General features: G+C 42.4%; 1 protein-coding gene across 2 annotated transcripts in view; it reads right to left on the bottom strand.

Annotated features, from left to right (window-relative positions):
* Positions 1 to 9,317, bottom strand: part of TMEM156 (transmembrane protein 156) — a 35,325-nt gene extending 26,008 nt beyond the window's left edge. For both annotated transcript variants that reach the window (XM_069744602.1, XM_069744603.1), the window contains exons 1-3: positions 9,182 to 9,317; positions 3,817 to 4,059; positions 1,392 to 1,628 (exon numbers count right to left, since the gene is read on the bottom strand). In XM_069744602.1, coding sequence (XP_069600703.1) covers positions 1,392 to 1,628; positions 3,817 to 4,059; positions 9,182 to 9,269 — 568 coding nt within the window. In that variant the 5' untranslated portion in view covers positions 9,270 to 9,317. The remainder of the gene's footprint in view (positions 1 to 1,391; positions 1,629 to 3,816; positions 4,060 to 9,181) is intronic.
* Between the last annotated feature and the right edge of the window lie 6,585 nt (positions 9,318 to 15,902).

Genomic DNA, 15,902 nt, shown 5'->3' with positions numbered 1-15,902 from the left:
CATTATCAGATTGGTGATAGGAAAGTTTTTAATTCAGTTTTTTTTGTGTTAGATGTATTGTTTTTTTGGAAATGTTTTTTTTTTCATATCACAATCTTTATTAACAATTCTTTTTATCCTCTAACTCTAACTTCCTATTGTTTCAGAAAATCTACATGTACATAAGCATCCATGTACAGACACCAACCCTATATTTTGTGTTGAAGCATCTAATGAGCCAGTTCAAAGGCCATTGTGATGGGAGGAGGAGCTGGGTCAGCTGTGACATCACCTGTTGTGTTTGGCGGATCCCGGGTTACCTGTTGTAATCGTGCCTCTGATATCGTGAGGCTTAGAAAGTACAAATATTGCTGGAATGCCAGACTGAGGATGCCTGGTGCAGAATTGAAGGATATTAGCCACGAATGATTGGACAACAAACAATATTGACCTACCGAACCCCCACAACTCTTCTCTTCACTTCTGCTTGTGTTCCCTGGCGGTCTCATCACTTTCTCTTCCGGCAGGAGAGTTTATGTGACCACTGTAGCCCATGGGCATTTTCTGAAGTCTTGCCATTCCATATGAGCCTGACAAAACATTCTGTTAAAGGGAACCTGTCATGTTGTACATGCAGTCCAATCTTTGGACAGCATGGTATACAGGAGGAAAAACTGTACAAAATTATATACAGGCTTGTGGGATTCAGTAAAACTTTTCATTTATTCATATAAATCCATGGTGCTTGTATGTATATGAGTCCAGTGGGCGGTTCTCCTCAGTGATTGACAGCTATCTCCGCATGCATAGTCATATAGGGAAGACTGTTAATCACTGAGTAGGGCCAACCACTGCTCTCATGTGCATACAGTCACCCATATTTCAACTAATAATGTTCAAGGTTTATCTACACTTTTCCCACAAAGAGTATCATGCTGATCTGCTCTTCCTGATCAATAGCATCCTGTTTGCAGACTAGGTACCATTTTCAACATGACTGATTCCTCCTCGAACAGAACATTTTGGTGGTAGCCAATCAATGGTTGCTGATTGTATGCAGCTGCCAAGCAATGCCTTCCACCAGCGGAGGAAGTGAGAAGATTGGCGGTTGATACAAGCGGTAGCACGGAGGAATGGAAGGGGTTACTTAGGTGAGTATCTGTGTTTTTCTATTCATAAACCACCCAGGCCCCAAATGTTTAATAAAATATTGTAGGGGATCAACCTTTTAACTAAACCAACTAATCCGATCCTTAGCCGACTAACAACATGCACTCTAGTACTAGATAAGTTCACGTAATAAGAGTAACCAGATTATCAATCGGAGCTTGTACACAGTACCTATAATGATCGTTGTGAAAATATATAACAAAGAAGGTCGAAGAATCCTCCAAGCAAAATGTGCTACTCACATGGAACTAGACTTTCGAAGTGTAAGGACACATTAATAAAGTCATGAACGAACTTCAAGTCATGCAACAGATCCATTGTTTCATTATGTCCTGTAAGATTATTAATGTGGATCTCAAGTGACAAAGGAACAGAGAGATCTTCATAATCTTGCGAATCCATCGCAACAAAGTGAGGCTCCACTTCTGAGTAATGAAAATATTGTCCTCTTATGTTCACAGAGACGTTTAATGGCTTTCCTGAATTAGAAAATGTGCAAATTAGTTCATTGTGGTGACGCTTCATGAGATTACACTGTATAAATTGGTTATTACGTTTTTCGTTTCTGATTGCATATTTATTTTGCTTTCTTTGTATATCATAAGGGAGGCAGCCATCTTGGATGAGTACCTGATTTGCTCTGTTCACACCAGTTCAGAGACGTTCTTTACAACAACTATGTAATACAGGAAACTAGACATCTATGGGAGAGTTTTTGTAGGCTTCTTCTCTGACCTGTGCAGAAGTCACAGGGGGAGGAGATGAGCTGTGACTATCATCTATTTTAAATGGTGGATCGTGTGTTATATATATATATATATATATATATATATATATATATATATATATATATATATATATATATATATATATATACTGCCTGTGATGATAATGTGATAACTGTGAAGTGATTGCCACAAAACAGGAAGTGTAACCTCTAATGGTCAATTTAGACATACTTTTTTTGTAATTTTCATTCTGCCAACTAAGCCGACATGTGGCTGCTATGAAGCAATGAAGCATATGTCTAAATACTATCATCAGAAGCTCAAGTAAGATGGTTGCTCTAGTAATTTTGTACAGAAAAGAGAAAATCTACCATCAAAAAATGAAGACATATTAGAAAAAAACATTTGTCCAATAGTCATCATTGTTATTTCTCCACTTTTCTGGAGTAGTTTGCTCTTTTTTAGTGTTTTTAAAATATGCGCATTATTCTCCATACACTAAACACCACTTTAAGTCATTTTTCTTCTTCAAATCTATTTTGGTTTTTCCCTCAATGACATTGCTTTTTAGACATTTTAGACAGATTCATAAAATGTGACTTAGAATCATAGAATGCTAGAGTTGGAAAGGACCTCAAGCGTCATCGTGTCCAATGCAGGATTCACTAAACCATCTCAGACAGATGTCTGTCCATCCTCTGTTTGGAGACTTCCATTGAAGGAGAACTCACCGCCTCTCGTGGTCTGTTCCACTCAATAATCACCCTGACTGTCAAAAAGTAGTTTGTTTTTTTAAATATGATCTGTAGGTAAGCTTCTCTTAAAACATCCCAGAACTATGTTTGACTTGTTTCCTGCTGCATCACACTGTACACTCATGTGCAGTCTGTGATCTATTAGTGTACCCAAGTCTTTTTCACATGCGCTGTTGCTTAGTTCTATTCCTCCCATTCTGTAGATGTAATTTTCGTTTTTCTTGCCCAGTTGTAGAATCTTGCATTTCTCCCTGGTAACTACCATTCTATTATATATATCTATGAGTCACTGTCCAAGCTTATCTACATCCTTCTGAATCCTTTCTCTGTCTCCTCTAGTGTTAGCTATCCCTCCTAGCTTTGCATAGTCTGCAAATTTGATCAGTTTAAGTTACCTTATCTAGATAATTTATAAAAAATGTTGAATAACACTGGAGCCAGGACAGTTCCTTGTGGTACTGCACTTGAAATACTCTTCCAATTGGTTGTGCAACCATTTATTGCCACCTAACTGTAGCCTTGTCAATCCCAAGGCAAAAAAATAAATAAAAAGTGACTTAAATAAATCAGAAATGATTAATTGAACCCTGGGTGTTTTGATTTCTGGTTTCAATATGCCAGCTACAGAATCTAAGGAATTCCTCACACCTGGTCCTCTTTTATGCCACACTCAATATTGGTCATGTTTAGTGTTGATCGAGCTCTGAAATGCTTGAGTGCTCAGTACTGAAATAGAGCATGTTGGTCGCTCATACGTCCTCAACTTGAGTAGCAAGCATAATGGAAGTGAATAGCAAACTCGAGCATTTTTCCAGAGGACGGAAAAATTCTATCTTTCTCTCAGATAATTCAATTACGGGCATCCGAGCACTACGCAATACTGCACTGCTCTTTACTAGGTCAGGCACTCCGAACATGATCGCCCATCACTAGTCAAAGGTCAAGCCACCAAAGATGACAAGTTCCACTGACCTCATCTTTTGGGGCCACAGTAGACACATGTAAAACATTTTGGTGCATATTTATCAAAATTATCTGTCACATACAGCAACCAATCACAGTGCTGCTTGCACTTTACCAGAGCTGTGTAAAAAATAAAAGATGAGCTGTAATTGGTTGCTATGGGCAACAAGAGCATTTTTCATTTTCAACTGAGGCCCATTAACTTAACATTACATTCATACCTTGTACCCTGATTTCTTGAGACATCGGATGTTTACTTCTTTGCGGATCACAGATAAAAATGGCAGAGTTATTCATATTAAAGCCAAAAGTGATGGAGGACAATACAGCATTTTGTGCAGTCTCTATCAATTCTTCATATTCACTTTCTTGCAAAAGACTTACTAATGGTGTGACCATCACCCTAGAGATGTAGGACTTATCCATCATACAAGGATCAATACATGATAAATCCACGGAGACACCTAGAAAAATGATTTTGACATAATTATGGATAAAATATTCTAATGTACAGTACTGTGCAAAAGTTTTAGACAGGTTTGGAAAAAATGATGTAAAGTAAAAAATTATTTCAAATAAACAAGTGTTAATAGTTTTATTTAATCAATTAAACTGCAAAGTGAAGGAAGAAAACAGAAATCCAAATCAAATTAATATTTTTGTGACCATACTTTGCCTTCAAAACAACGTACATTATTCTAATCAGGGATTTTGTAGCATTTTAGCCGGTAGTATGACTAACCAAATATCTCCAATAATCATCATTTCCATATGTAGGTTGAAACACAGTTATTAACTGAATCAAAAACAGCTATGTGAAAGACTTCAAACTGGGTGAGGAATAGACAAACGCTACAAAGGTGAGGTTGTTGAAGACAGTTTCATGTCACAGGTGATACATCATGGCAAGACTATGCACAGCAGCACAACACAAGGTACTGTATATACTCTAGTATAAGCCGACCCGAGTATAAGCAGAGGCACCTACTTTTGCCACGGAAAAGTGGGTAAACTTATTGACTCAAGTATAAGCCGTGTATGCATTGTCCCCCTCATCCCTGTCCTGCTATGCCTTGCTCCCTCTGTCCTGTCCTGGTATATGGCTCCACCTGTCCTGTCCTGGTATGTGGCTCCCCCTGTCCTGGTATGTGGCTCCCCCTGTCCTGTCCTGGTATGTGGCTCCCCCTGTCCTGTCCTGGTATGTGGCTCCCCCTGTCCTGTCCTGGTATGTGGCTCCCCCTGTCCTGTTCTGGTATATGGCTCCACCTGTCCTGTCCTGGTAAGTTGCTCCCCCTCCAGTCCTGGTATGTGGCTCCCCCTGTCCTCTCCTGGTATGTGGCTCCCCCTCCAGTCCTGGTATGTGGCTCCCCCTGTCCTGGTATGTGGCTCCCCATCCTGTCCTAGTATGTGTGGCTTCAACTGTGTATGCATGGCTCTCCCGGTCCCGCATGGCTCCGCTCCCCGGTCCAGAATGGCTCGGCTCCCCCGTTCCATCTTTGTATGCATGTCTCACATTCCCCCGTCCTACTCACCCTCCTCCCGCCGTCGTTGCATCTCCGTCCCTGCATCTACATTGTCCCGGCAGCTCTCCTCTCCTGTGCTGAGCGGTCACGTGGTACCGCTCATTAAGATAATGAATATGCACTCCACGCCTATGGAATGGAAATGTGTACATATTTATTACCTTAATGAGCAGTACCACGTGACCGCTCAGCACAGGAGAAGAGAGCTGCCGGCGCCAGGACAACGGAAATGCAGCGACGGAGTGTTAGTATGATGTCTTCTGTTAGCCGGTGGCTGCAGCTCTCACTGTGCCACAGCCGTTGGCTCCTGCCGCTGCTCCACCACTCCCCCTCCCCCACCAGCGTTCTGGACAATTGTCTTGTGTATAAGCTGCGGGGGGGGGGGGGATTATGTAAGCTTGTTGGATTATATATTTTATCTTAAAAAGGTTTCATATTAGACACTCTCCTCTACTACTTATGAATTGCCAGTGTGAGTTCTTAATGCCTGGTGTGGAGTTGGGGATGTAGTTCATGGTTGGAGGTGGCGTTTGGAGATTTGTTCAGGAGACTGTTTCTTGGAGTTTTGTTTGTGTGCACATCCTTATCCTCTCCTATTTGGTTTCTCATTCCGTTGACTGCCCTGTGCTCCACTCTGTTTGGTGGGTGTATTTTTGTTATTTTCATTTATCCATGTCCGTCTTCCTTTGTTATCTTATACACTTCGGCTTCCCACCTCCCTCAGTGGGGGAGGAGACAGGATAAGACTGATATAGCAGCATAGAAAGGCATGTGAAACCAGTGTCTCCACTTTCAGGAGTAATCCGAGGGACAGGGATAGACTAGGGGACCTGTTTAGCGCCCACAGTCCCAAGATACTGCATGACGTATAGGAAGAGGTGATTAGGGGAAAGCAGGCAAATAACTTAACATACCTGGCCACATCTTGTTGGGTAGAGGGCATAGTTTTCACTTAAGAGTCAATATAACTTCCTAAGAACACTTTTACATTTCTATATCGTACCACAATATTTGCATATATTAGTATTAAAATGCACATGTTCAAATGTACAAGCATGCATAATATTTTATATTAGTGAGTAGTGCTAGCGCAAGTGGGTTTTTTCTAGTTTGTCACATTACTGATTTGTGGTTTTGATCATACACTTGTGACTTTTTTTCCATTTGTGCCAGATTGCCTTATCAGTTCCCTTGATTCTTTTTATAGCTATTATCAGAACTCCACCAGCAGCATAACCAGTAGCACTGCTAACCAATATAACATTATAAGTTACAGCATGAGCTTTGTGTTCTTATCAGCTCAGATGTAAATCCTGCTCTTTCCATGTGTCTGTAAAAAGTATGTATGAACAGAGAAAGTGGGAAATATACTTTAGTATATTTGGTGTAGCTTGATACACAGTCAATATCTGAAAAGAGAAAACTGTGTTAGAAACTCTGATTCCCTTCAAGATTGGAAGATGTCCAGCAGTGCCATCAGTGTGGAACTGACATCAACCAGCGTGACCCAACTACACTGATCTATTCGTGAAGTCTGGTCAGATGTGATCTTCGTGAAAGAATTGCTGCTCAAAACCATACCTTAGACATGAAGACAATGCCAAGTGACCCAGCTATGCAGAAAAATGGCAGCAAGTGCTCTAGATTGATGAGTCAAAACTTGAAATACAGTTAGGTCCAGAAATCTTTGGACATTGACTGAGTCTTCATGATTTGGGCTCTGAGTGCCGCAATTTTATTTTATTTTTATTTCTTGCTAAAATATGCAAGGTCTTCCCTGAAATAGATGTCTTGATGGGAGCAAATGCGGTTCTAAAACTTCTATATACTGTTCAGCATTGATGGTGCCTTTCAAGATGTGTAAGTCGTCCAAGCCATAGGCACTAATGCAACCCTATGCCATCAGAGATGCAGGAACGGTGCACTGATAGCAAGCTGGATTGTCCCTCTCCTCTTGAGTCCCCAGGACATGGCGTCCATAGTTTCCATAAATATTTTACATTTTGATTCATCTGACCACAGAACACTTTTAAAATTTGCCTCAGTCCATTTTAAATCAACCTTTGGCCAAGAGAAGACAGCTGTGTTTCTGGATTGTTTTGATATATGGCTTCTCCTTTGCATTATAGAGTTTGTTCCCAAAGAAATGGTCCTGCACGCAATCTCCGCAAAGCGTACAGTAAAAAAAATACTTTATTCAGTCTAAATTACTGTAGGTTAAAAAATCTAAACAATTAAAAACAGGACAACCTGGCAAAACTTCTAACACTGGCCTTAACTTATCAAACTGAAATGTGTGGATGGTTCTTAGTCATGGCATGACTTCTTTGTATGATAGAGCTTTATCTTGCATTTGTGGATCACATAGAGAACGGTGTTCACTTCAAAGATTTCTGGAAGTATTGCTTAGCCCATGTAATGATTTGCACAACCAAATTATGTTAATTTTTTAATGCAGTGCCACCTGAGAGCCTGTAGATCATGAACATCCAATACTGACTGTCAGCCTTGTCTGTTGTGCACATGGATTTCTCCAGAATCTCTGAATCTCTTGATGATATTATGCTCTGTAGATGATGAGATATTAAAAGCATTTTAATTTTATGTTGATGACCATTTTTCTGAAATTGTTCCACAATTTTTAGACACAGTTGTTCACAGATTGGTGAAACTAACCATCTTTGCTTCTGAGAGACTCTGCCTCTCTAGCATGCTCTTTTTACACAGTCATGTGACTTAGTTGAAAACTGACCTTTCAGCTAGTTTTCATTAGTACCACTTACTTTTCCAGCCTTTTGTTAACCCTGTTCCAACTATTTTCAGATGTGCTGTTGCCATCATTTTTTGTAGATGAGTTATTTTTTTTATTGAAATGGGAACATTTATAATTATCAATTGGATCTGTGTTTTATGTTCTGTTGTGAATATGATATGGGTATAAGAGATTTCCAAATCATTGCATTCCTGTTTTCATTACATTTTTCACAGCGTAGCACCCAAGGCATCTGATTAGCTCAAAATTAATTCTGCAGCCAGCTAACGACACCAAACGTACAGCCAATGTCAGTAAGATCTCTCCAGCTTAAGAAAGAGTCGTGGTCCTGGAAGTGATGATATGGCCCCACAGAGCCCTGATCTCAACATCATCAAATCTGACTGGGATTACATTAAGAGACATAGGAATATGCATAAGCAACATCCACAGACGATCTGTGATTAGTCCTCCAAGGTGATTGAAACAACCGTCCCTTCCGAGTTCCTCCAAAACATGTGTGAAAGTTTACCTAAAAGAATTGATGCTGTTTTGAAGGGAAAAGGTGGTCACACCAAATACTGATTCGATTTAGATTTCTCTGCTATTCTTTCAGTTTACTTTTGTTAATTGATCAAATAAACTATTAACACTTGTATGTTTGAAAGCATTCTTACCTTGCAGCATTTTTTCTACACTTGCCTAAAACTTTTGCACAGTGGTTTACTTTTTTTTGACAGACTCACATGACATGCAACGTCCTAATAAACAGTGAATTACAGTATCATTTATTCTTTTCTTACCTGACAGCACTTTATATCCTTCTACTCCCCCTACATGCCTCTAATAGGACGGAGACAGCAGATCTCACACTCATGTAGCCAACTGTGAAGTCTTGACCTGAATCTTGCTGTGTCCAGATGGACTCACTCTTCAACCATACTGAGGCTAACCCTCTTTCCCACAGTTCTACTAGTTCCAATCCCAGGCTTGTCTTTTTTTTCCCTAGAATAAAGTTTCTTCCCACATTCCAAAAACAATATAGCCTGATAAACTTCCTATGTCACATGGCTTCATAGAGAGTAAGACCCATATGAGCGATTGTATTCTCTGTACTGTTCGGAAATTGTCTCTATATCTAATGAGATTCACCTATAATTGATATAATAGGAAACTGAAAATAAATGAAAAGTAGGCTTGTAGTAGGCTTGTAGTGATCCCGTTCTGCCGATTATATATCTTCACTACCATGCCATATTTAGTGTCACACTAAATGCCATTAGCTCTTGTATAAAATCAGACACAACTTACCTTCCTTAGTCTTGAACCATTCTGGGATACAGATAATAAGTACGACTGTTATTCCAATAAAGAGCTTAAACAACAGAGACGCTGTCATTGCAGACACGTGTCAAAGCCAGATCTAACTAAACCATAGGCTGCCATCCCCCCACACATGTAGTTACTAGTCATTTCCTCAGTGAGTTCCAGCACTCGCTTTCTGTTCTCATCATACTTCTTCATCATCGAAGTCACATGTGTTTAAAAGGGAAGTGTAGATCAAATACTTAGAATTTACACTGCTCAATTATCTACAGCTGACGAAAAAACCCAAAAAATGTTTGAGCTCCTTGGCCGAGTATAGACAAAGCGACATAGGTACAAAGGATTTGCATTGTTTGCTTTTATTTTTTCGTTGACAAAAAGACTGTATTCTTTTATTCTCAAAAATGTATTTGGGAATTCTACATATTAAAATACATTTGCGAAAGCTTAGTCATTGAGGCAAATGAGTACACAGAGCAGCGATAACATGGCATGCTTTAAAGGGAACCTGTCACTAGGTTTGGCCAATTTGAGATATGGCCAAATGCAACATGTTAACAGCAAACCATTCCAGCAAAATGTATGCTATGCTATGCACCCAGTTATGTATAACCTTTGCCCAAGGTTTTTCCATACTCAGAAGGATTGCATAAAAATGTGTGGATAGTTTATTCTTCTATTACTGTTAATCCTTTTGAAGATGTGAATATTTTTCTGCCCAATGATGACAGAAGTATTCTAGGAGTGATACCGTTATTGGCTAAGCAGAATATTTTCTGGTTAGCCAATAAAGGTATCACTCCTAGAATACTTCTGTCATCATTGGGCAGAAAAATATTCACATCGATTTTTCTGGCTAACACGGTACCACAATACAATTCCTTTTGGAGATGAAAGATATGTGGTTAAAACTACGTATTAGTGGAAAAACTGAATTTTTCATTTTTCACTCCACTTTGGGTTAGATAAATTTAGAATTTGAATACTTTAAAGTACGCATTTTTTAAGTGATGCAAGTTGTGAGTTGTTTTTCAATAAATAGGCCCGTTAGAGGCACTTAAGAATTGAATCCGAAGTTAACATTAAATTTCTGAAAATTCCTTGAGAATGTGAAAGATGGTTGCTAAACTTATAAGCAGTCTAATGTCTGAAAAAAATAAATGGACATATAAAAATCATCAAAAAAGACTTATGTACCTCAAATTGTACCAATAAAAAACAGCAAATTATGAAAAAGTAAGCTCTATTGTAAAAGCATGGTGGTTCAGTGGTTAGCACTATTGCTTTGCAGCAGGTTGAAATCCCACCAAGGACAACATCTGTAAGGCTACTTTCACACTGGCGTTTTTTGAATACGTCGCAATGCGTCGTTTAGGGGAAAAAACGCATCCTGCAAAGTTGTTTGCAGGATGCGTTTTTGCACCATAGAGTAACATTACCGATGCATTGCGATGTATTGACACACGTCACAACCGTCGTGCGACGGTTGTGCCGTGTTGTGGCGGACCGCCAGGAGCAAAAAACGTTAAATGTAACGATAAATGCATCCGCTGCACCCGTTGTGCGGCGCATCAAACGCTAGCGTCGGAATCTCGGCCTGACGCAATGCGATGGGCCGAATCCGACGCTAGTGTGAAAGTAGCCTAAGTAGTATGTTCTCCCCGTGTTTGTGTGGGTTTCCTCCAGGTTCTCTGATTTCCTCCACGCTCCAAAGACATACTGATGGGGAATGTAGAATGTGAGCACCAATGAGGACAGTGATGATGATGTCTGTTAAGTGCTGCGGAATATGATGGCATTATACAATATAAGCAACGTAAAACAAATCTACTATAAAATTGTCTAAGGGTCACTTCCATCTGTCCTTCTTTCTGTCACGGATATTCATTGGTCGCGGCCTTTGTCTGTCATGGAAGTCCAAGTCGCTGATTGGTCGTGGCTGTTTTGCCGCGACCAATCAGCGACAGGCACAGTCCGGAAGAAAATGGCCGCTCCTTACTCCCCGCAGTCAGTGCCCGGCGCCCGCATACTCCCCTCCAGTCACCGCTCACACAGGGTTAATGCCGGCGGTAACGGACCGCGTTATGCCGTGGGTAACGCACTCCGTAACCACCGCTATTAACCCTGTGTGACCAAGTTTTTACTATTGATGGTGCCTATGCAGCATCAATAGTATAAAGATCTAATGTTAAAATAATAAAAAAACAAAAAACATGCTATACTCACCCTCCGTTGTCCGATGATCCGCTCGCGCCGACCGCCATCTTCCGTTCCCGGCGATGCATTGCGAAATTACCCAGAAGACTTAGCGGTCTCACTGTACTGCCTGAGTGCAACTATACTGAGTGTGGCTGTACTGTCTGAGTGCGGCTATACTGAGCGTGGCTGAACTGCCTGAGTGCGGCTATACTGAGGGCGGCTGTACTGCCTGAGTGCAGCTATACTGAGCATGGCTCTACTGCCTGAGTGCGGCTATACTGAGGGCGGCTGTACTGCCTGAGTGCAGCTATACTGAGCATGGCTCTACTGCCTGAGTGCGGCTATACTGAGAGCGTGCCTGTACTGCCTGAGTGCAGCTATACTGAGTGCGGCTGTACTGCCTGAGTGCAGCTATACTGAGCGCAGTTGTTCTGCCTGAGTGCGGCTATACTGAGGGCGGCTGTACTGCCTGAGTGCAGTTATACTGAGCATGGCTGTACTGCCTGAGTGCAGCTATACTGAGCGTGCCTGTACTGCTTAAGTGTGGCTATACTGAGTGCGGCTGTACTGAGCGTGCCTGTACTGCCTGAGTGCGGCTATACTGAGTGCGGCTATTCTGAGTGCAGGTATACTGAGCGTGGAGGTACTGCCTGAGTGCGGCTATACTGAGGGCGGCTGTACTGCCTGAGCGCGGCTGTACTGCCTGAGTGCGGCTATACTGAGTGCGGCTATTCTGAGTGCAGGTAAACTGAGCGTGGAGGTACTGCCCGAGTGCGGCTGTACTGAGTGCAGCTGTACTGCTTGAGTGCGGCTGTACTGAGCGTGCCTGTACTGCCTGAGTGTAGCTATACTGAGTGCGGCTATATTGAGCATGGCTGTACTGCCTGATTGCGGCTATACTGAGCATGACTGTACTGCCTGAGTGCGGCTATACTGAGCGTGCCTGTACTGCCTGAGTGTAGCTATACTGAGTGCGGCTATACTGAGCATGGCTGTACTGCCTGATTGCGGCTGTACCGAGTGAGGCTATACTGAATGCGGCTATACTGAGCATGACTGTACTGCCTGAGTGCGGCTATACTGAGCGCGGCTGTACTAAGTGTGCCTGCCTGAGTGCTGCTATATTGGATACAGCACCCTTGAAACCAGCACAGCGGAGGGCTGACTCCGCCCACACGCATCACATGGTGGTGACATCATCAAAGGTCCTGGAGCTCCGCTGTGATGTACATTTTCCCTGACCTGAGCTGCAGAGCCCCCATGACCAGTATGTTGGGGGTATGCAGGGGAGCACGGAGCCCCCATGGGCGGTATATTGGGGGAGGGTAAGGAAGTTGTTGTGCGGGTTCCTGGCTGCGTCACTCTGTCTGTCTGTGGGGTCCCGACTGCGCAGGTGCGTCGGGCTTGCGCAGTCTATAAAGGCTTTGGACAGAGTGAGGCTCCTACCATTATACTATATATACAGTTATATGAAAAAGTTTGGGCACCCCTATTAATCTTAAGCTTAATGTTTTATAAAAATTGTTTTTTTTGCAACAGCTATTTCAGTTTCATATCTACTATATAATTGTCTAAGGGTCACTTCCGTCTGTCTGTCCTTCTGTCACAGTTATTCAGTTGGAAGCTCCTGGAGCATTAAGGCTATGTGCACACGATGCGGATTTAGTGCGGATTTACAGTACAATGTAAATCAATAGGAAAAAAAATGCTGTGCTAATGGTGCAGAAAATTCCGCATGAAAAAGGCTGCTGATCAAAAGAAGTAGCATGTCACTTTTGTGCGGATCTTCAGCGTTTCTGCACCCTTCCATTATAGAAATCCGCAGTGGTAAAAAACGCAGGAAATGCGCAACAAAAACGCACAAAATCCGCATAAAAAAACGCGTCAAATCCGCACCTGTGTTTTCTGCCAGGAGATGCAGATTTTGTGCAGAAAATTCTGCACCCCAATCCGCAACATGTGCACATAGCCTTAGGCCGGTTTCACACGTCAGTGGCTCCGGTACGTGAGGTGACAGTTTCCTCACGTACCGGAGACACTGGCTCACGTAGACACATTGAAATCAATGTGTCTCTGCACATGTCAGCGTGTTTTCACGGACCGTGTGTCCGTGTGCAAAACACGGAGACATGTCAGTGTTCGTGAGAGCGCACGGATTACACGGACCCATTAAAGTCAATGGGTCTGTGTAAAACACGTACCGCACACGGACGCTGTCCGTGTGCTGTCCCGCGTGCCGTGCAGGAGACAGCGCTACAGTAAGTGCTGTCCCCCCAGTGAGGTGCTGAAGCCGCCATTCATATCTTCTCTCCAGCAGCGTTCGCTAGAGAGAAGATATGAACAAATCTTTCTTTTTTTTTTTTTCGTGTTTAAAATAAAGATCCCTGTCCCCACCCCCCTCCCACCCCCTGTGCGCCCGCCCGCTGTTAATAAAATACTCACCCGACTCCCTCGCAGCTTCCTCTCAGCGCCAGCTTCTCCTGTATGAGCGGTCATGTGGTGCCGCCGATTACAGTCATGAATATGCGGCTCCACCTCCCATAGGGGTGGAGCCGCATATTCATGAGTAATGGGCAGCACCACGTGACCGCTCATACAGGAGAAGGTGCAGCGCGGAGAGGACGCTTCGAGGGAGCCGGGTGAGTATTTTAGCAACAGCGGGCGGGCGCACAGGGGGTGGGAGGGGGGTGGGGACAGGGATCTTTATTTTAAACACGAGAAAAAAAAAAGGATTTGTTCATATCTTCTCTCTAGCGAACGCTGCTGGAGAGAAGATATGAATGGCGGCTTCAGCACCAGATGCAGGGGACAGCGCTTATCTCTAGCGCTGTCTCCTGCACGCTCCGTGTGATACCCAGTCGGCACACGGCTGCCGCACGTGTGCCACACGGATGGCCTACGTGACCTCACGGACACACGTACACGGATAATTCCGGTACCGGAATTATCTGGACATGTGAGACTGGCCTTAGGCTCTCAGCTGTGCACTGTTAGCCACTCCCAGCGCCTATATAGTCTGGATCCTGGCTGGAACTCTTTGTCAGTGTTAGCTTATGCTGCATGGCTGAAAATTGTTGGTGTTTATTAGAGTAGACAAAAAATGAGTAGCCCCATAGTACATGCAGAGGACCGCATATAAATCAGCAAAACAAAAAAGCAAAAGAAGTCCTCCAATATCAAATTTTATTCAGATACAAGATTTAAAAAAAAAAAAAAAAAAAACATTTCAAAAATTGGAGATGCTAGTACACCATACAAGTAATGGCAAAACACAAACACTGGACATGAAGTAAATAGAATTATGCCTAAACGTAGGGAAGTATATATTATATATATATATATATATATATATATATATATATATATATATATATATATATATATATATATATATATCTTGTATATATATATATATACAGTGGGGCAAAAAAGTATTTAGTCAGTCAGCAATAGTGCAAGTTCCACCACTTAAAAAGATGAGAGGCGTCTGTAATTTACATCATAGGTAGACCTCAACTATGGGAGACATACTGAGAAAAAAAAATCCAGAAAATCACATTGTCTGTTTTTTTTATCATTTTATTTGCATATTATGGTGGAAAATAAGTATTTGGTCAGAAACAAACAATCAAGATTTCTGGCTCTCACAGACCTGTAACTTCTTCTTTAAGAGTCTCCTCTTTCCTCCACTCATTACCTGTAGTAATGGCACCTGTTTAAACTTGTTATCAGTATAAAAAGACACCTGTGCACACCCTCAAACAGTCTGACTCCAAACTCCACTATGGTGAAGACCAAAGAGCTGTCAAAGGACACCAGAAACAAAATTGTAGCCCTGCACCAGGCTGGGAAGACTGAATCTGCAATAGCCAACCAGCTTGGAGTGAAGAAATCAACAGTGGGAGCAATAATTAGAAAATGGAAGACATACAAGACCACTGATAATCTCCCTCGATCTGGGGCTCCACGCAAAATCCCACCCCGTGGGGTCAGAATGATCACAAGAACGGTGAGCAAAAATCCCAGAACCACGCGGGGGGACCTAGTGAATGAACTGCAGAGAGCTGGGACCAATGTAACAAGGCCTACCATAAGTAACACACTACGCCACCATGGACTCAGATCCTGCAGTGCCAGACGTGTCCCACTGCTTAAGCCAGTACATGTCTGGGCCCGTCTGAAGTTTGCTAGAGAGCATTTGGATGATCCAGAGGAGTTTTGGGAGAATGTCCTATGGTCTGATGAAACCAAACTGGAACTGTTTGGTATAAACACAACTTGTCGTGTTTGGAGGAAAAAGAATACTGATTTGCATCCATCAAACACCATACCTACTGTAAAGCATGGTGGTGGAAACATCATGCTTTGGGGCTGTTTCTCTGCAAAGGGGCCAGGACGACTGATCCGGGTACATGAAAGAATGAATGGGGCCATGTATCGTGAGATTTTGAGTGCAAACCTCCTTCCATCAGCAAGGGCATTGAAGATGAAACGTGGCTGGGTCTTT

The sequence above is a fragment of the Ranitomeya imitator genome, chromosome 1 (assembly GCF_032444005.1).
Source record: "Ranitomeya imitator isolate aRanImi1 chromosome 1, aRanImi1.pri, whole genome shotgun sequence".
NCBI lineage: Eukaryota > Metazoa > Chordata > Amphibia > Anura > Dendrobatidae > Ranitomeya > Ranitomeya imitator.
This window is presented reverse-complemented; position numbering and strand designations above follow the sequence as displayed.